General features: G+C 34.8%; 1 protein-coding gene across 2 annotated transcripts in view; it reads left to right on the forward strand.

Annotated features, from left to right (window-relative positions):
* Positions 1 to 21,159, forward strand: part of IMMP2L (inner mitochondrial membrane peptidase subunit 2) — a 410,658-nt gene extending 389,499 nt beyond the window's left edge. For both annotated transcript variants that reach the window (XM_066183075.1, XM_066183074.1), the window contains exon 6: positions 20,665 to 21,159. In XM_066183075.1, the coding sequence (XP_066039172.1) occupies positions 20,665 to 20,784 (120 nt within the window). In that variant the 3' untranslated portion in view covers positions 20,785 to 21,159. The remainder of the gene's footprint in view (positions 1 to 20,664) is intronic.
* Positions 21,160 to 21,851: the final 692 nt, after the last annotated feature.

Below are 21,851 nucleotides of genomic sequence, written 5' to 3' on the forward strand. Positions count from 1 at the left end.
ATACTGCTTTTCGGAGAAAGTATTCATCAACCACCTGCAGAAACAAATCATTCAGTATAACTTTCTTTTTCTTCTCTTTCAGACTAAAAATAGAAACCTCAAATTTATTTGAAAAATTGTGAAAAATTAAACCTATAATCCCTGTTATCTTAATAGAAACTTATATAATATTTATAACCATAAATGACTAGAAGCATTGCATGTTAATTAGTCAGGGGTAAAACTAGGCTCGATTGTCATCTAAGAACCAGACAGTGACTTTATCTTGTACTTAAAAATGAAATTAAAACAGACCATTTTTAGTCCTGAGTTTTTTGTTAAAACTCAGCTATTTTTATGTTGGAACAGTTCTTGATGAATTTTGTATATGATACTTCTTTCAGTATTCATGCACTCTGGACAGCAAAGTAAGCATGTAGGCTGGATACACAGAATCATCTAAAAGCAGACAAAACTCAAACTTTCACTAGCACACCAGCTTCTGATATTTTCTAGCAATTATTTCTGCATCTCACGATTGCATCTCTGGCAGTGAGTCCTCAATATATTTTTATTCTTCACTGGCTGCAGATTGCTCAGGCTTCACACAAAAGATTCAATCTTAAGGTACTTTTAGATGAAGTTCTTTCAACTGTGAGTAGTATAGAGTGACTGACTCATTTCAAATGTAGCCCACAGAGTAAACATGGTATATCTACTGCACTGGAAGTGGAATCTAAAAAAGAAAACCCGAGGTTAAATTGAGAATTTTTAAAAAGAAAAAATTGTGTGATTAAATCCTAGCCAAGAAATCTTTGGGTTTAATGTGTTGTGCTTTAATTCTGAAATTAGTATTTTTAATCTAGTTTTGCATCACTGATTTTTAATTAATTTTTTTTTTTTTTTTTTTTTTTTTTTTTTTTTTTTTTTTTGCGGCAGTTTGTTGCCATGGTTAGAACAGAGGCGGTGTACAACAATGCCTTTGTGATGGCTGAGGTGAGGTGATTTCTTCCTCTGAGCTTAGCAGCTTCCTGAGCAAACCATTTTAAAGCAACAAAACTAGATATAACAAATGTGTTATTTAGACAGGTTTTGCTACATTTTACCAGAGTGTCCCAAGGGACTTTGGCTCTACTGTTCTCTTATTCCCTGACTCCCAGAGTTGTCACGTAACACAATGGTATTTAACAAATTTCATTTGGAACCTTATTCCACTCAAGGTCACTAAGATTTTAAACCCTGTAACCTATGCTCAGTAATCGACCTGCAGTTATTACTGCTCTCCTTTAGCATTGTAGTATAAAAAGAAGGACTTCAGGCAATTATCTGAGGGAGAAAAAAACCCACAAATTATTTGTTAAACTGGGAAATGCGGTATCAGTTAGTGTATGCAGGTTCTAGGCCAGTGACGGGAGCTTATCTGTTGTCCTCTCTAAATCTAGTAGCAAGCAATTTAGAAAGCTAATTTAGCATCAGATGATGTCTTGCATTTATTTTGAAGATATCTTTTGAACAAATAGATTTTAATGGAGAACATTACATGATTTTTAAGTCAATGTAGAAGCCCAGATTCTTTTAATCTAATCATAACCCCTGAGCAGTGACACCCAAATTAATAGCACAGTTGCCTAGCTTCCCTCTAAAGTCAAGGGAGAGAAATGGGGAAAGCTAACATAGTTTACTACTGGTCTAGATCACAACATCAAGGTCCTCTCTTTCCACTGGTTGTCTACAGAGCTTAGCATGATTTTAATTTTAGGCTATTGATTTAGATGAGAGAATCCAAATTTGCTGAATATCTCATGGGATTTCAGGAGAATGTTGAGAGAAGATCTAGTAAACAAACAACTCAATCGGTCTTCATTTAACCTCAGGTCTTAGACCTAAATGTTTTCTCAAACTCAATCTAATAGCTTTAATTTAATGACTTTAATATGCATTTTAGACTTCTCCAAATAAGGTTAATACCTTAACAGTATTAAGTAACCTCTCACTTTTGTCTCCCTGTTTTGGGTATCAGAGCACTTCAGCATGAAGTATTAATTGCCAACTTGAATCAATTTTTTTCTGATGCCTCATTCTAGTACATGTAGTTAGTTTAGGGATATCAAAACACCTAAGGTATTTCATTTATTATTCCTCCTGCATGTAATAACGTCTTTTTGGGCCAGAGTGATGTTTGTGCAGGAAATCTCTCTAAAGAAGGCAAGATTGCAACCTGTATTCCAAATACAGAGGAATTGAGATCATTCTCTGGTGTTGGCTAGGGAGCTTCTCCTATGTAAGGACAAATATCCTTGAATTAGGAAAAATGCAACAGGATAAGCCAAGGATGATAGTGCTAAAAATCTTTGAATCCATTACTTCATCCTCTCAAAGAGCTCTGAATAAGGGTCTGCATATGATTCCTTTTGTGGGTATTTGTCCATGTGCTCCAGTAGGCATTGGAACATACCAGTGAGGTTAAATCCAATGTCTGTTGAATCAAATGCAATTATATCCCTTAAATCTAATAAGCTCTGTGTCAGTCCTGTAAATTTTACAGTAGTCTGCACTATATTCTAATAGCTGTCTGAGTGTAATGCCTGTGAGGCAATTTCCTGCTCACTGTTTGTATCTTGTCTTACATAAATGGACATGAGATTCAGAAATTTTGGAGGGAGCAGGTGTTCCTCCTTGCATAATGCTTAGTTCTGTTAGATAAACAAGATTTTTTTAGTAGTATTCACAATTCTGTAATAGAAAACAAAATATTTGAGGTTTGGTTTGAGTTTTGTCCCTTGGAAAACATAGAATTTCTCTAAATATTTTTTCTCTTTTTTTCCCCCCTGTGAATAGGAGTGAGTTTACAAAAGTGCTTCAGTAATTACCATGAAAAACAGTGCCTGTGTAATAGCGACATTCAAAAATCTATGTATTTCTTGCACACTTTCATGTTTTTCAGATAAGTCTTGACAAGCTGTGGCATTGTTACATATTATGACTGTTGGAAATAATAGTCCTCATCAAAAGCAAAGTATAGTGCAATACTGGACTGTCATCTATTTATATCAGAATAATAGTACTTTTAAGACTTGTTGCTCACATTGTTTTATAAATTAATATTTGAAACCTGTAAGATTCAAGAGGTGAAGTTTGACATCCATGTTTAAAGTCTTCTATAAATCTTTTTTTTTTTTTTAATCTCTCATTTTGCAGAGGAAATTAAATAAATTTTAGGGTCTGACTCAGGTGTCCTTATACATGAGCAATAACCCTGGTTTACAGAAAGAGTTCTCTCAAATTATGGCAACAAGCTTTTAAGTTCTCAGTTTGAGGACAGGTTCCAGGCTCCAGCCAATGTTCAAATTATACTTGAAAATAAGACATTAATAAATTCACAGTTGTCTGTGGCTTTTTATATGCAACATGTATCATTATTTAAAAAGAAAATAAATACACACACAAATACATACATATACATATACATATACATATACATATACATATACATATACATAAATATATACATAATTAGTCCTGGGCAGGTTTGTTTACTTTAGGAAAAAACAATGAACTGAGAAATAATCCCTTTAAAAGCCTTAAACATTATTATCACAATCAAGAAATTTCAAAAAAAAAAAAAAAATCTAGGTTTAACTTCTATCACTGATCCTGGTTTGTTGAATAAAACAAAACTCATACTTTTAATTTGACTTTGAATTTATTTTATTACCATCTAACTGGTTTTCTGTAGAATAGCAAAGAAATACTGTTAGCAAAAATGATTTTGATGTTTTTGTTGGCCAACACATTTTCAAACACTCTGCACTTCAACTCTCTTATTTATGAAAAATAAAGGGCACTTCATATTTAAGAATATCTTTTTTAAGACAGTTTTTATACTGCACTTTGAAGGCTGAGATGTTTTCAGAATCTTTACTGTAATTCCTTGCCATACTCTCAAAATAGCAAACAAAACAAAAACTCACACCCAAGCTTTCCCTATGGGTGCAATGTCATGAGCAGAAGGTTGACTCCTGAGTGATAGAATGTGACACACTCCAAATCCAAAAAGGATTTTACACAAAAATGCCATAGCTCATCATGTTAGTGTCCCTGTCAAACAGAAAAATTACATTTTCATGAGCAGTTGGTTACCTTTTCTGTTCAATTAATGTCTCTTTTGCATTGTAACAGTGGCATTTGATAGTGGAAAAGTTGGTGGATGCAGACTAAGTAATTAATGATTTTCTAGTGTTTAGCAAGATAATGTCAATGACCTTGGTGTCACAATATAGGAGAGAAAAGGAAGGAAAAAGTAATTGCGAAAACAGAAATTTTAACTTCATTTTTTTGCAAGAGAATAATAAATTTTTTGCTATTTAGTGATCAACAGGGCTCATGTATCAAGCATAAATTTATGTGACAGGCTGTCATCTGAGCACTATTTCTGACATGGCTTTAGGATCCAATCACAAGTTATTTAAGAGCTATCATTTTTAATTACTTACAAATAGTTCTAATGAGCATGTTTCAGAATTTTGCTATTTTAAACTCTTTTCAAAAACCTCATTAAATAAGAATTAATTTTGACATAGTCCTAAGTAAGAAATCTAAAATTATAATCATCAGATAGGCTCAACCTTGTTTCTGTAGGAGCAATAAATTTGTTAAAGTAAAATGCAATTTGAATTAATAAAGATTCTGACATCTTTTTCTTAGTAGCTTCATGTCTATGGTGCTCAAGAAAAGGAGCATTTTTTATGTGTTTTGTAAATTCTATTCTCTATTACGTAAATGAGTATGTATAAAGTACTAAAGGATGGTAAGTAGAGACTCTTTGATTGTCTCACCTTTTGATTGTCACATCTTTCAGAAAGTTGTTGATTTGAAAAAGAATGTCTCAATGTCTGTGTATGTATATTTTGAAGAACTATCTCTCTAGCATTTTCATTAGCTTGAGGGCTTGGTTTAGCGTTGTCAGAAATGAATATTAGGGATTAAAAAGTGTTGATAGCAATGCCATGTTGCATGCTAGCAAAACCTTTAAATAAACATAGAGTTGTAAGGAATGGGTTTTACTTATCAGATTTGGAATGTAGATTGAATCAGATCTTATAACCTCAGCATTTGAAAGCCAAAAAAGCATTGAAATGTTGGGGTTTTTTTTAATAGCTAAAGCTAAAAACTGAGGCCAGCTGAAATATTATCTATGTCAATAAACTGCTTTTATTATTTTCTATTTTTTGCTATGTTTTCTGAATAGCAGCTGTAACACATAAAATATGTATTGTAAAAATTTCATGTTTATTTTACCTTTCTTTAGAGGAGAATATCAAGTTCTCTTTAAAAAGCCTAACTCTTTATTATTGCAAAGATGACCATTAACCATTTGCAATCAGATAGGTGAGATGGCTTCCCTGATTCTAGATGATGTTTAAAAAAAACAAGAGAGGCTATGTCCCATTTATCTCAATTAAAGCCTAATCTAAGGTCATGTTCTGTAGTCAGACAATTTGGTATTTGTTCAGATGCCATGGGATTTAGCTTTTTTGTTGGAGAATTTACCTTTTGGCTGAACTTGGAAATTAATTTGTCTTAGAAATTGTTTCTGTATTCGTTGTCATCCACATTTTGCTTGTGATTATGCCTTGCTCTCCAGCCCTCCTCACAAAACAGCATTTAGGGATTTCTGGTGGATTCCCTTGGCATTGTATAATGGAGTGAGGCAACAGAGAGGCTGGGAACTGGAGCTGGGTCCTGGTCTGCACAGCCATGGGTGAAGGATGCTGGTTTCTTATGCCTGGGGAATGCTACCAGCCAGCAACTAGGAAGCCTTGCAGATATATAATTGAGTCCAGCTGGCACACACATGGGAAAGATTAAAAGCCTGCCAGAATGACACCATGGGAGAGGTTACTCAGGAGTTGTGGCTGGACTTATGAGGGAGGAAAGTATCAGGAGTCTATCCAGATAAAATCTGTACATAAGAAGTACCTTACATAAATGTGTACTAAAGGGCTTTGGACTATCAGGGAATTAATTTCAGCTGAGTTCTTGCAGAGACTATGAAGAAAAATGATATAAGGTAGTATTTTGAGATTGAAGAGAAAGCTGCCTTGCTGCAGAACACAGCAGGCACTGCACTGGACTCTGCTGTTGCCATGGATGCTCAAGGTTAATCTTGTTCAGTATAAGTTTGAAGCTCTTGGTTTCTTATTTAATGTGTTAGTATTAACTGGGAATGTTTTCCAGTTGCAACTAATACTGATTTTATATGATTTCTGATGTTTCGGAAGGAAGTGTTCTAATTTCAGGATGTGGGTTGTTCATGCATCTCTAGATTCCTGTTAAAAGGCTCTAGACACTATTTACGTCTTCCTATTTTTTTTTTTAATTTTCCTCTTTTTTTTTAAGTCTAGCTCTCTTAAGAATCTGGCCCTGCATGTGTCAACATTTGATATAAACTACACTTTACCTTATCATTAGCTACTAATTTACATCTCCCTACTTTCTCCATTTAGAAAATCATGATTTTGACCAATGTATTTCACTCATGCTTAGGATCACATCCTCCAGTCTACAAGCACACAGTGTGGCTGACTCCAGTTTAAGACTGATTCTTTCTTCCAATGGGCTAATAGTGCATACCACCAGACTTCTGAGGTCAAGGCAACTTCTGGTTCACTTCTGCCTTTGTGTGGCTCTGGACTGCATGAAAACTTAGGTCACTGTGAGAAAGTTAGAGTAAAGCAAGCATGGGAGCCTTTTTTTGGTTCTTTTTGTAGGTTTGGTGGTTTGCCTGTTTAAGAAAAACATGCATTAGATTCACTGAACAAGAAAATACACAAAATGTTTTGGAAATAAGAATGTAGAGTCCTTACCAAGCTCAGACTGGGTTGCTTAAGCTGTGTAGTCATGGGTGAACAAAGATGCTGTGGGGAGGTTGCCAGAATCCATTGCAAAGCAACTGTAATAGCCATCTTCACGTTGCCTTTGCCTACAGCTCATGGAAATTTAGTACTCTAGCAAGCAAGAAGATGAACTATTAATAATGATCTCATTAAAATATGGGGCATTTTTTTTTAATCTGCTTTGAATGCTAAGATCCTGAAGCAGAAAAAAATGCTCAGTAAACATACAGGAATATATTTTCTCCACAGCAGACTGATGAAAATGTATCAGATTGTGCTGTCTGGGATTTTACTGCTGCTGTCTCCTCAGCTAATTTGAGAGACTTGGATCTTCAGACATTGTAGCACTGGTGATGGCTACACAGTCTGCTGCTGACAAAAATGTGATTTTTGTCCCCCAAAATGTTGAGATGCAAAGCATTGGATTTGTAGCATATTTGTCTGTGATTTTCTTAGAAAGGTAAGCACTTAAAAGGAATTTTAATCACATTGATTTTCTAACTGGAAGTTAAAGAGCTCCACTTAAAAAATTAGTTTTAGTGGTGTTAAGTTTTAACATGTATATCTTTCAAATCCTAAATGTGCTAATCCTTTTCCTGTACTGATGACCTGGCAGTCTTGTGTGGTTATATCTTGCTAAAATAGCTTAATAGCTATGTATAATCTGAAAAATTGAGTCATTTAAAGAGTTAATAAATCTAGATCATGAGCTCCCTGGAAATTTTTTCATTTTATTTTATTTTACTTAATTTTAATAATGTCCTCAAGTGTATTATATGAATATTTAAAGTTCAGCACATGCTTTGCTGAACTATGGCTTGATTATGACATGGAGAGAATATTTTATTACATATGCAGAGAACTGAATTCATTAGTCTTCACTACTTTCTTGCCTATCATGTAGAGCTTAGGACAAGTTTTAGTTTCTCCTTGAGATAAATATAAATCTTGATGGTAAACCACAGCTATTGGGTTTGTGTGGCCAGGTTTTGCAGTGACTGGGGGGCAGTGACAGGACTCTGCAGCTTCTGTGAGAAGCTGTGTGTGCTTGAAGCTTCCCCTGTGTCCAACAGAGCCAATGCCAGTCAGCTCCAAAATAGACCTGTCTCACTTTGGAAAGGTTCTTGGAGGATTGTCTTCCCTGGGAGGGACACACACTGGAGCAGGGTAAGGGTGTGAGAAGTTTTCCTCTTGAGCAGGAAGGAGCAGCAGAGCCAATGTGTGATGAACTGACCGTAGCCCCATTCCCAGTCCTGCAGTGCTGTGGAGGGAGGAGAGAGAAAAGTTAGGAGCAAAGTTGAACCGGGGAAGAAGGAAGGAGAAGGGAAAAGGTACTTTTAAGTTTTGTTTTTATTTCTCAATTCCCTTCCCTGATTTGACTGGAATTAAATTAATTTCCTCAAGTCAAGTCTGTTTTGCTAATGATGGTATCTGGTGGGTGGTGTATCCTTGTCCTTATACTCAACCACCAGCCTCTTGTTACATTTTCTTTCCTCTGACTAGCTAAAGAAGGGAGTGATAAAGCAGCTTTGGTGGGCACCTGGCCTCCAGCCACAACAACTTATTGTATTGGCTAAAGATGAAGGAACCTTTTCCTTTATTTTGAAATGGTGCACCCTGTGACTAAGTTATTTGGTTTTGGAAGGACACATCCAAGGAGGCTAGAGCTCCAGGGTAAAACAGAAAAAAGTAATTCGTGTGTGCCAAGAAGAGTACCAAAAGTCTTGAAGAGAGCCATGGGAGAACTCCAGTTGTTTACAAAGCTGTTTTTCCTCTGTCCTAGTGAATCTTACACAAATTTGATGTGCCTTGTGAACGTATAGCACAGGACTTTGAAGAAGCCTCTGTCCTTCTGAATGAGGAGGCAGAGTGGCCAGTAGAGGTTTCCTGGTACATCTTAAACAGCAGAGGGCTGTACCTCTCTTTGGGCCAATTAACTGAACCTCGAATATCATGGTCAGGGAACTCATATATGGGCTTCTCCCATTCTTCTTTGTTTTTCTGATGTCCCCATACCTAAAGGGACCTGACTGCTGGTCCCCTGCCCCTCCTCTGGGTGAGTCTGCTGGGGCTGCTGGTGCACAAGCCAGGCTTCGAGACGTGATCTGTCATGTCACTGCTCTATAAATTTGGCTTCTCCATAAGCACTGTTCCCTCGCTGAGGGACTTCTCTGTGGAGAACTAAACTGTCATCTCACATGTAAGATATGCAGTCCTTGTACACTCAGGATTCCAAGAAAGAATTGCAACAGTATTTGATAAATGTTATATCTTGATAAGGACGTGTATCTTGTTATATTTCTGATTTATTTTTGTGAAACTTTTTTTTTCTCTGCAAAACCTCTTATGCCATTATCCTAAGCTAATCAGGAGTGAACTAAAGAAAAAGTTGAAGAGGATTAGTTGTGTAGGCTGGAGAAAATACGTTCATAGGTACATAGTGTCAATTATTTAATCAAATTTCATTATGATGTGAAAGGATAGCTATATGATTTAAACTATACAAAGAAGCCATCTATTTTGACAAATGTCACAGAATTATGTAAACACAGAATGCTAAATAAGAGTAAGATTGAATGAGAAAAGTATTAATGCTTTCAAGACTTTTTTTTTTTGAGTGAAGTAAAGGCTGGGTATAGTAAATTTAATCTTCTTCTCCACAGTTTTAACAAAAATACAGAATAAATCAGATAAAGAAAAGAGAGAAAGTATTTGTTATTCTTAAAATCATAGCTATTGTTATGGCTTTAAGGAAGAGAAAAAATATTTATATATATTTGAAGTATTTCTGTGGGGTTTTTTCCCAGTAAATCAACTTGGGGAGATTACGTATACAGAACTATCTTCATGAAATTTACCAATTTAGATGAGCTCTAGTCATCCTCACACAAAAAGCTCTATTAAAAAGTCTTTTGCAATTTTAATAACGTATCATGCAGCTATTTAATGACATTTTGATATCTTAACTGCTCACTGAATATTTACTCCCCACTGCTTTTCATAGCTCACATTGCCAACAGCATGTTTTCTGTAAGTCACACTGTTTCTGTCGCCATTTTGAAAGAAAATATAGGCAGGCCTCACAGTAGGATATTTTGAAATATTTAGTTAAGTGGAATAGTCTATTGAACAGTCATCTTTTTAAAGTAAGAAGAAACAAAAATTATTTTATGAAGAGTATTGCAACAAATTCATTTGTATCAGACTAAATCTAAAAGATGTAATAAAAACCACAGAAGCTCTGAGCCAGCTGACGGATGTGTTTGCTGTACAAGTTATTGTTGCTGAAAATCTCTTAGCAAATTAGCTTTAGAAAAGGCTTACTTTTCCCAGTAACAGTTATCATATCATAAGGTCTTGTACCATTTTGTTTTAATTAAGAGGTAATTTTTCACCAATTCCCTTAAATTAATGTTTCTGGCTACTGCTGGCCTTTCTTTCTTCCCTCAGCTTTTGATAATTACTGTAACATGTCTGCAAAGGAAAATTTAAAATAATGAACTTCCCCAGATACTCCCAATGCTGTCCTCAGTAAAAGGGCTGTTCAGGCTGGAGCTACTCCTACAGACAGAAGAGACATCAGTGGGATAAGATGTTCTCCATGACATTATATAGTTTTGGTACTTCTCTAAGTTCATAAATCACATAATTTTTGATCCAGGAGATCGTGTACTTTTCTGAGCTTTTAGAAAATACATGAAGAATAGAAATTAGCTGCAAACTAGTATGTGGGGGGGCTTCACATCACTTGTCTTGAAGAAGAATTTGGGTGCATCTAGAAATTAAAGCCTACTGCTTCCTTCTACAGTAGGACTCATACCCTTCTTTTTTAGTTCTCCTGACTGAGTCTGAAATGTCTTCTCTCCCAGCTTGCATGCCTATGATTCCTGGCACTGTTGTGCATTTCCACATAAATTTGGTAGAATTTCACTTGTCATCTTAGCTTGTTTGCTCAGCTTTGAATACTAGCTGCTCATCATTAGAGCCTGATTTATCTGTGAGTGTGCGGTGGAAGCAGAGCAGGAGCACACCAGGGCTCTTGCCCATATCACACAGAAAATCAGGGTGGCCAGAGCAGTGCCAGGATGCAGAATTTGGTTCTCCTGGAAGCACAGAGGACTGCCGAGGAGGGGAAATAGAGTGGAATGCATGGTCCTCTATTTGAGGACCAGGCTGTGAGGATGAGTGTCTGTGGAGGAGCAGTGTAGTAAGAAGAGGAGTTGAGTCCCTGGGTAGTGTGTGAGCCCTTGGGGCCGCCCGGTCACTCCTGTGCTCGAATGCCTTCCACTGTACCACTGTGTTTGCCAAAGCTCCAGGCTGAAACAGAATTAATGACATGCAATGGCACCATATTGGAAATCAACTTAATTTGTAATGTACAGCAGTTCTGTTTAGTGTCCTAATTGTCCAGTGAAGAAAGACAATGCACATAATCAATACCAGTGTTGTAAGCTGAAAAATGTCACTAAGCCTGACATTGTTCTGACTGTCGGCACTGATACAATACGTTACTGAACAGGAATTCACATTGAAGTCTTTTATGCATTCCTAAATAATTAATATGCATAGATTTTGGAATTAGCTAATATTTTCTAGGTGAAGATAATAAATGTGTTTTAATAATTCTTTTCTTCCTGACACTTGATTTATCAATTCTTAAAATATTGAATTGCAAATGTATGATGGCTTTTTTATGTGTGCCTCTTTCATGAGAGCTGCTAGTACATTTTGTTTTTCTGTTGACTTACATGACTTAGTGACAATCCTATTTAGTCAGGAACTTTGTGGATCATCAAGTGAAATATTAAAAGCTTTTAACTATTAAATGATTTGTATGTATATGCAGCATGCAAAGCACATCATACTGTGCACTAAGCGAATTCTTTTACCATTTTCATTACTAAAAATCTAAAATAAATGATAGATTAGTTTATAAATCCTTTTGTAGGCCTTTTTAGCATAATGGCTCTGTTAATCATAAACAGGAAGAAAGCGTATTTGCTAAGACTGCTATACTTACTGAGGAAAAAAGAATAGTAGTGCTGTGTTATATGCTAACCTCTACTGTAAAAATATGTCTTTAGAGAACAGAAAACACAGAAAAGCCTGTGAAGGAGTGAAGTTGATTAGCTATAGTGGCCTTTTCAGTAATATATCCATGGCAATTCCAAGAAAAGGCATTGAAATAGAATTCAGTTCATGTAATTCTTGTGCTAAACATGTTGCTGTATTTAATTTAGGCAATGGCATTGACAGTTGATTTCTTTAAGAGATGAATAAGTGATGCACTACTTTATACTGAATTCCTTTAAATCTGCACTACTTCTTTGAATTTCAATTACGGTTTAATGTTAGCTAGTCTTTTTCTGCACATTTAACTTTAAAGAAATCTCATATGTGAAATATATTCTATTTTCAGTGACCTTTTCCTTCCTTTTCCTTTTTGGTAACTTTAGGTTTATATAAGCATGTAGACATGATAGAAAAATAAGAGTGCAATCCAGTCACTTTGATATTTAGTACATTTTTTCAATTCAATCAATAACCTGGGTTATCATTACAATGCAGTGCTCACCTCTTCTTATATGAATAGCTTAAATTGCAGAACCGTGTTGGATGGGTGCAGTCACAATTGTTACAGTAACGTCACACAGGTATTCTGTGCTAACATTTTATTTATTCTGGGAATTTTATTAATTCTGGGAATCAACCACTGCATTTGAAATACATTTTTCTCTTGTACATGATTTTTTGTGATTTTGTCTGTGCATATATATGATATGTTCATAATTTTTAAGTGTACATTTTCACTGTTTAAGACTTTCTTAAAATAAAATAATTGCCATTTATATATTTTCAGATTTTAAAAATATATTTTCTTCCTAAATGAGCACTTCTGAATTTGATAACTAATACAGCTCTTTATTGATTATATACTATCTCTGTGAAAGAAAACACATATGGGATGTTTTGTCTGTATCTGGAGCTGCTGTTTCAGCTATCAAACTAATGGAACTGTAATGGAACACTTAGTAACAAAATTGATGGGCTGAATTCTTTTCTTTGTCACTGGATCTGTGTGGCTCCATTAGGTCTGATTTCTTCAGCTACAAGAAGAAAGAACGATGAATATGCTGGCACTTTGCTAAGTATTAGAAGGAATCTATCACTTTTTGTATTCATGAACTAATTGGCACCTTGTTACTTGCCAGCTTCAGTGACCTGATATAAGTTAAAGAACACCTATTCTGGTATTGGTTCATTTACAAAATAATTTATTGATTCTAATATTTGTGTTATTCTTGGATTCATAAAAGAAGGAGGTGAAGGATAATTATTTCTTCTGTCACTGTTCGTTATCGCAGATATTTCTACTAGAGGAAGTGGTTTCTCTGGGATTTTACTCTAATCCACAGGATTTTATTTTTATTGAGCTCTTTTCCTACTATTGCACTTGATAGTACTTGTTTCAAGGTTCAACCATGTACAAAAGATGAAATGTAATAGCAATCATGTTTACTTTCTATTAAAGTATGGATTTTCTTGAGAGATTAATTTACTGGGACAATTCTCTGTGAGACCATTTTACAGCTACCATCTAATATCAAAACCCAGTGCCACAACCTTTCTTAAAAACATGCAATCTAATTTGACACAGAAAGCTGTTCTGGGCTTTATATTTTTGTCAGGGTTATAGCTGAAACACTGTGTAGTTGCATAAGTGTTTATATCTTAAGGATTTCTTTTGATTTTGAGGACTGAAAATTCTTGAACTTCTCACCTTTTTCATTAGCCTCATCCCTTTACACAGTTTTCAACATCCATGCAAATTTGCCATTCCCAGTCTTTAAAAATATCAGTATCATTAAACTGCAGCTGAGTGGCTGATAGCATATGGGTAGTGAACTACTAGATCTTGAAAAATTTATTGAAACTCTATGCCTGCTCTAATGGGGCCATCTCTAAATCACTCAGGGTTTTGCCATATTAGCGGATTTTTCCTCTTATGTGTATTGGCACCTTTCAGAGCCTCTCTCAGAACTGGCAAGTATCCAGCCAGCAAAATATAGTCTGAATAGACCTCTGCTGCTTCAGAATTACTCTTGATCACCCGCAATGAGTTTGTGTCACGAATCAGAAGATTTTGTATACAGCTGATGTTCCATGGTGCCATGTGAAAGGTTATGTATAAAGCTTCTTAACTAACCTGCGCATGAAGGAAAAAATATGAGAATATATTACATCAGAGAATGAAAAACATAATTTGAAACACTGTGATTGTTTCTATTGCTTTATCTTCTTTTGGTTTGAGAAAATCTAATTATTTTTGTCTTTGAACGTTCATCATTGGCCATGACATTTGATAGACTTGTGCAATATTGCTAGAATATAAAAGACTAAAGTAAAAGAGACTACAAAACCAGACACTGGCCTTTTAAACTGTAGTTTTGTCACTGATGATGAAATTTCTCAAGTACACAGGTAGTGTGATACTTGTAGTTTAGTTCTATTTCTAGTTTGTTGGATAGCTATTATTGTTCTCTTCCAGTGGTATTTTAGGGGATTTGCACAATTTAAACATTTATTAATGAGACCAGAAGACAGGAGTATTGACTATTTGCTAGGCTGAAATATGATGAAACAAGATCATCTTTTTTCTTAAGAAGTATATTCATACCCAAGTACTTTTTCTAGTACACCCTCAGAGAGGATTTTTGTGTTTGACTCAATGTTAAGGGTTATTGCTGTGCTTTATTATTTTCTTCATATTATCTTTGTTTACTTTTATCTTCTGTGACTGATCTAGATATTCCAAGATTTCTAATTTTACACTTTGAAATGCGATTATTACATCATCTGTTACAAAGATGTAAGTGCTTCACGTATTTTTTATGTTTTTATTGAAATAACTAAAATTTCAGTCACAGTCCCCATAAGTCAAAATACATAGTGAGGAAATCATGAAACAGTCCATTTAATTTTCTAATTTTGATTGTTTTGGAGGTTTTTTAATGGAAGAAATAGTGAAATATGTTTATTAACATTTCATCAAAATCAGCATTTTGGTTTCAGAAAAACATGAAAAGAATTATCAAGTGAGGAAAAGAAAGATAGCTTTTCTTTACTTTGCAGCACTTAATGAGAATTTATGTAGCCTCAGAAAATTAAAAGTAACATCATGTTACATTCAAAACTTTGTTGTGAGCAAGCCAGGAAAATTCCTTGATATGACAAGCCACTGAGTCACAGCTGCATTAAAATCACAACACTTTATAGTATTTTACCATCTTAATAGAATTAGTTCAGAGAATGATAGTACCCTTTGCACTACAAATTATTAAATTAATACACAAGTCTCATTAAAACAGTTTAAAAATGTCACACAACCACTTTCAAATATCTATTTTTATCTCAGTGGTCATGCTGCCCCTTTGAATCCCAAGGTTGTCAGTACCCACCCACCTCAAAAAGACCTTTCATGGGTTCCTGGCACCCTGAATTCTTCATTAGGAGAATTTTGATATCAATGATTTTTTCTGTCTCAATTTCCACTAATTTAGCTCATTTTCTAGCTTTTTTTCCTTATACTTTGTTTTTTACACTGTTTTTTTTCCTCTTTGCTCACCTTAAAACCTTTTTGACAGTCAGTTTGTTTTTCTTTTAAATGACCATTGCTAGGTTTTTTCAGTCTGTTTTCATTATACCATGGGTAGAGTCCTTTATACCTCATTATTATTTGCAAATCACGAATTCTTCATCCTGTACAAACTATTTACTTTTTAATGTACATGAAAAAACTCTGATTATACCACAAGATTATGCAAATATAAGGAAATAGAAGCGGTATAAGCAATACTGTAACAGATTAGTCAATAGTCACCTGATCATTAGAAATTTTTTTGCAGCTAAACAAGCTGAATCAAAACTCCAGGCGAAAAAAGTAAGTTCAGACAAATCCTGAGAAATTATTCTTGAGGCCTTGCAGAGCCAATACAAGATCTACGGCTTGTTAGTGGCAGTGGCTATACCGAATTGCAGGGCTATGATACAGCACTACTAACAACCTTGCATTTTTGTTTTGTCTCTTTGTCTTATTACATGTCTGGAATTGTTCAAAATGCATGTGAATGTGACACGTGGTGATATGGTTTAGTGGTGAACAGTGACTTAATGGTTGGAGTCAATGACTTTAGAGGTCTTTGTCAGTCTAAGTAGTCTTTAGTTCTATGATTCTATGGTTATTACTTCCAAATAGAAAACTGACAAGTTAGGAAGTCTAACTTTTTCTAGAGTTTTAAGTTTGGATTTCTTGGTTCTGCAGTGCAGTTTCTCAGGGTATATTTAGTGGTGTTTTTCTTCATTGTTTCAGAGTTGTTACAGAATTTGAAATCTTGGCTGTTTAAGGTACAGCGAAATAAAGAAGACTTAAAGAAAAAAGAAGCAAGGAAAAATCTGTGGGGAATGTTCCTAAACCAAAGTGAACTCATGACTAGGAGCTACAGTACTTAAATGTAGCTGTTTGGGTAGACTTTACATTCTCTGGGAAAGCTGAGAATACCCTTGTTGGGGTGTAGTGGTTTCACGCCAGGCAGCAGCCCAGCAATTACTGATTTGCTCCCCCACCAGCAGAATCTGGGAGAGACTTGGAAGGGTAAAAGCCAGAAAAGTTGTGGATTGAGATAAAGACAGTTTAATGGTAGAAGCAAAAACCATGCACACAAGCAAACCGAAACAAAGAATTAGTTCACTTCTTCCCTCTGCCATCTAAGGGAGAGCTGGGCCCCATCACATGTAATGGTGACTTGAAAACTCAAACACCATCACTCCAAGCCTTCCCTTCTTCTTACTTTTCCCAACTTTACATACTGAGCATGATGTCATATGGTCTGGAATAAACCTTTGGTCAGTTAGGGTGACCTGTCCTGGCTGTGTCTCCTTCCAATATCTCAGTCATCCCCAGTCTCCTCGCCAGTAGCAGTGGCAGTACAAAGAGCAGAAAAGGCCTTGGGTCTGTGTAAACCCTGCTCAGCAATTTTAAAAAGTCTGTATTTTATCAATCCTGTGTTCAGCACAAGTCCAAAACACAATCTAATTCCAGCCACGGTGAGCAGAATTAACTCTACCCCAGCCAAAACCAGCACGTAGGATCACACCCTTATTTGGACTTTCCCTTTTCTTGAGATCCAAACAGAATACCTCTCATTTCCATAAAAATTTTGATGTGCTCCACTGTATGCTACATATATACAGACTGTTGTACAGTCTGAATACTACTTTTCCCATTTCCATGATGTATTTTAGAACAAGAGGAAGTGATATTATTGTAAGACTTCACACTAATAAAGGTGCTTTATCCAAGCCTGTTAGGACAAAATGGGCAAGATTGTTGTAAGTATCACCGCAGATAGCACTATCAGTCTTAGGCTTATCTTTTCCTAATAGAGTGCCAAAACTAATCAGTTTCCATACAACTAACATAATAATAACAAGCAGACACTGAGGAAATATGCTTTTAGCACAGTAACAGTGTCAAAACAGTTTTATTATTTCAAAATTTACTTTGCAGATAAAATTGCTGTGTTAATGAAGTGACTTCTTAGTAGTTCAACTTAATATTCAAAGATTTAAAAAAAATTTAAACAGCTCAGCTTAGGCACAGTAATATGGATTCAATTCAATATAGTGGCTGTTGTTGCCACAGCAAGAATAATGAATAGGTCATAATGTAGAAATAACCCCCAATTATTTAATTGCTGGTATCTCTGTGTTGGAAAGGAAATATGTTCCTCAAAGAATTTATGAGTATAAAGTACTGATTTTTCTTATAGTTAATACAGCGTTTCAAGGGGATAAACTTATTTTCTTGCATTAAGAGAGAGATGAATGTATATAAGTGAAGTGATAATTAATAGATTATCTCAGTATTTCATTGTTACAACGGAAGGTGTAGCCTTTTAGTTCACTATTCTGAATTCATTCATTTCTAACCTTGATGAGGGTAAATCCATTAACAAGGGCAGGTTATTCTCTGCAAATGATTCTGTTCTTCCTCAGTGAAATTCATGGCTGCTCTGGTAAGTACAGAATAATAATAGGCAATGGAAAAAAGTTATTATGGTTGTTTTCAGAAGTCAAACATGAAGGTGCTTTTAAAGTGAACCTGTAAGTTATTATAAAAGAAGTCCTGTAGTATCAGTGTAATTTGTTATTTAGCAAAGGTTTCCATCACCCAACAATATCTGGTATTATTTTTTAACTCTAGTTATGTCGTAAATCATGTTTATAGGAAGGAGACTTCTTTATTAGTTTCAAGGTAGATGATGGTCAGTAGAAGTAATCCTCTGGGCAAAATTATTCCCAGCCTCAACTTAAAACATGTTTTGATTCATTTATTATTTTCTCAGTCTGTTTGCAGACCGCCTGCTGACATCAGTAACAAGCAATGTACTGAGAAAAACACAGAGCTTTGAAAATGAGATGTTATTTGTGTTTGAAAGGAGTATTCTTACATTTTTCCTCTGTACTAATGCTGTCACATTTTATATGCAGCTGTGGGATTTGCAGTGGTTTTGTATTTTGGCACCAGCCTGTAATGTGTGTGCTATCATGCTTTATGCTCAGGGGAAAAAACCCAACATGGTAATATTATATTTGTGGCCCACTTTATGGATTAATTTGGATAAAGGATGTTGTGAATTCCATAAATATCAACCAAACTACACAAAAGTGTGTCAAGACATTAAAAAATGTTGCTCAATGCTACTGAAAAAAAGTTGTCACTTAGCAGCCTGTTCTTTGCTTAAATGCAGGGAAAAAAACCTGCAAAGGATCTGGGAAAAAAGTGGTCCCTGCAAGGGATCAAGCAAGTGAAATACAATACTGGACTTCAATTCAGTGATCCACTTCAGATTCTTTTAGATATCATGGTTTATTAAGTAACCAAATTATATTTAAGTAATTCAGCACCTGCTTCATCAAGCTACAGAATATGGAATTAGATATATACCACTTCAGCTTCACTGATTTGATTATGTAGTAGAGAGACTGGTGAATATACATTAATCCTATGAAATTAAATCAAGAAAATTAGCTGAAGATATTCCTAGGGGCCTATTTGGTGTCTATTTGCATAAAATGCTGAATTACCTGCTTACTAAAATCACTTCTTTTTCTTTTTTTTCTTTTTTTTTTTTTTTAATGAGAAATGGAGTGGAACTGAGTTTACATAGGAATTTAGGCATCAAAGGACAAGTTCAAACCAGAAATCCATTTAATTCCTGGCTCTTACAACAGCCAATACCAGATCATTGAAATACAAGAATAAAGCAGGTTTCCATTTTTTGCCTTGGTGGCTCCTAATATGGAGTATAGAGACTATACTGTTTGTTTATGGTCAATTACCTGTGTTGGACATTGCTTCCATCATCATTTTTTGGTATTTTTTTTTGGTCACTTCAGTATCTTGTATAATGTATGCAAGTATGATGTAATGCTGCACATACAGAAAAGCATTTCCTTTTTGTTGGCTTAAAAAATTCTTTAGGATAGTATCATAGATGTTTCCTTGTTCTTATAAGAAACAATGATATAAGAGTCAAATAAAGCCTATGCATTTTTTAATCCATGCCATTACTAATTCTGTAGAACTATAACACTCGTCTGTTTAGGAGTCTGAATTATTCAATCTTCTCACAGACACGGACATTCCAGTATTTCTAACCATGATTTTGTCCTGTTTATAACTCTTCTCTTGGTGCTGGATGCTTATTACATGCTATTTTCTTTATGAGTCTAAACAAATAATTTAAGATGCGGAATTTTATGCTGCAGGCTTTTCAAATTAACTGAGATTAGTTCCATAGAAGAAGACTTAATTTCAGTGTTAAGTATAGACTGTTTTACCTCAGTCTGAAATTCTGACTGTCCTATTCTTACTCTTAGTCTAGCCATTTTCATACCATATGTGAAAAGTGTCTTGTTTATAATTTACTTAAGATTTTCTAAGCAATTCTGTTTTCTATACTATGTTATCTCTGATTCATTTATAAGCAATATCAGAATTGAATTTTATTTTGATTTATTGAACTAAAATATTAGTGTAGTAAAATTAGTGAAGTCAACAATAATAAATAATAAGATGTTAAAACATGTTTGCAAAACATATGAATTAGGTTTCGTAAGTAGTCCTAACACTTCAGAAGTTTTTGATCTGTAGAGAAATGCATTTTCATCCTCAGGGAAATCTTTACAATTCACAGTAATTTTCATTTTCAGTTGAAGACAAAATGTTTTGAAGGAGAGTGATAAATAATAAACGCAGCATGTTTAGAAAAGCCAGTATCCTGGTGTGGTTAGAACACATGGCTCAAATCCAAGGCACAGACTCTGTTGAACTTATTCAAAATAGATACTTGAAATTTGTTCTCTGGACCCAGAATAACTAATAACCAAAAAGCTTTATGATGATTATAGAATGCCTCACCTTTTTTGAGCTCCTTTTTTTCTTGAAAATGAGAAAACACGTTCTTAGAACCCATTCTGTGTTCTTACAGACAGTGCATTTCAGCAAGCTGTTTTGAGTTCCAAAAGAAAGTTATATTGAAAAAAAGGAAAATCATTTTTTACTAAAGACATTTTCTTTTCCCCTCATTACATGCATGAGAGAGTGCTCACTCTTCTGCTTTGTATTCTCCCACTGCTCTAAGAAATCATCATGTGTTTTGTATTTTTCATATACTGATTTATTTGCATTATCTAGTAACATCTCTGCTTTATATTTTGGTTGCAGGTTTCTCTTGGACTTCTACATGCCCGAGCGACTCACATTCTCTGGCCTCCACATCGCTGGCAGAAGCTACAGCCAGTGCTGCCTCCAGAGCGCAAACCACTCCACAGAGAGCAAGACTGACCTGAAGGTTCAGACAGGAAAACACTGACATGAAGTTCAGCCAGAAGGAGCTGCAGTGGTTATACCGTGATCTGTAAGAGCTTTGCCAAGTGCTTTGACATCAGTGTCATATCAACAAATATATGTGACATCTTAATGTTACAATGCCACCAGAATCCTTCAAGTTTCTTTTGTTTGTTTGTTCTATTGTTTGGTGGGTTTGGAAAATCTCCAACATTAGGGCATTGTGTATTAATTCAGTTTGAAATAATTGGTTGTAGAAGAACTGATTTTTTTTTTTTTTTTTTTTTTTAAGCAGTAGCATCCTTGGCTTGTGTCTGTACTTGTGCTTCTCTGGACAAGAAACTATTAAAACTTTCAATAAACTGTTTTGATCTTTTACATTCAGCTTGTTTCTTTTGTAACTGCATGCAAACTTTATTAATATGGATTACATATGAAAAAAGAAAAAAAAACCCGCCCAAAATATATATACTTTGGATTGTCCTATAATTACTGGTAATGAAGAATCAGTACTTCTGTAGGTGAAAAGTTTTTAATGCAGCTTATTTCTATTATTAAACTGAAGACATATTACTTATTTCTATTTTCTTTTTCAGGATAAAAAACCTATTTGTTTGATATAAATATTCCCTGTATATCTTTCTGAATTAGATATTCAGTCAAAATGTACAAATGATATTACATTATCTGAAGGCAGTGTTTAATTAATTTTTCTAGTAGAGTAAATCTTCGTTAGTACTGATTGCCACATTTCTTTGAAACTATGTAATTAGATAAGAAATATGCAATTAATATTCTAGTATATAGTCAATATTATAAATATACTATGTGAATAGGCAGTAAAGCTTCTGCACACAGAAGTGAAAATAACTTGGAAAATGACACATTTTCAATGACAAATCAATATGATCCAGCTTATGTTCGTATTTATTGAATTTTACTTCACATAGGCTAGTACTTAAAAAATTTTACAAACCACACAAAAGATCTTTAAACATTTTCAGCTAAAAACATACAATTATCAGAACTTAAAGCAAGATTAGTCTACAGCTCTTAGAACACAC

The sequence above is a fragment of the Chamaea fasciata genome, unplaced genomic scaffold (assembly GCF_029207755.1).
Source record: "Chamaea fasciata isolate MVZ Bird 193981 ecotype frontalis unplaced genomic scaffold, bChaFas1.0.hap1 SCAF_5, whole genome shotgun sequence".
NCBI lineage: Eukaryota > Metazoa > Chordata > Aves > Passeriformes > Sylviidae > Chamaea > Chamaea fasciata.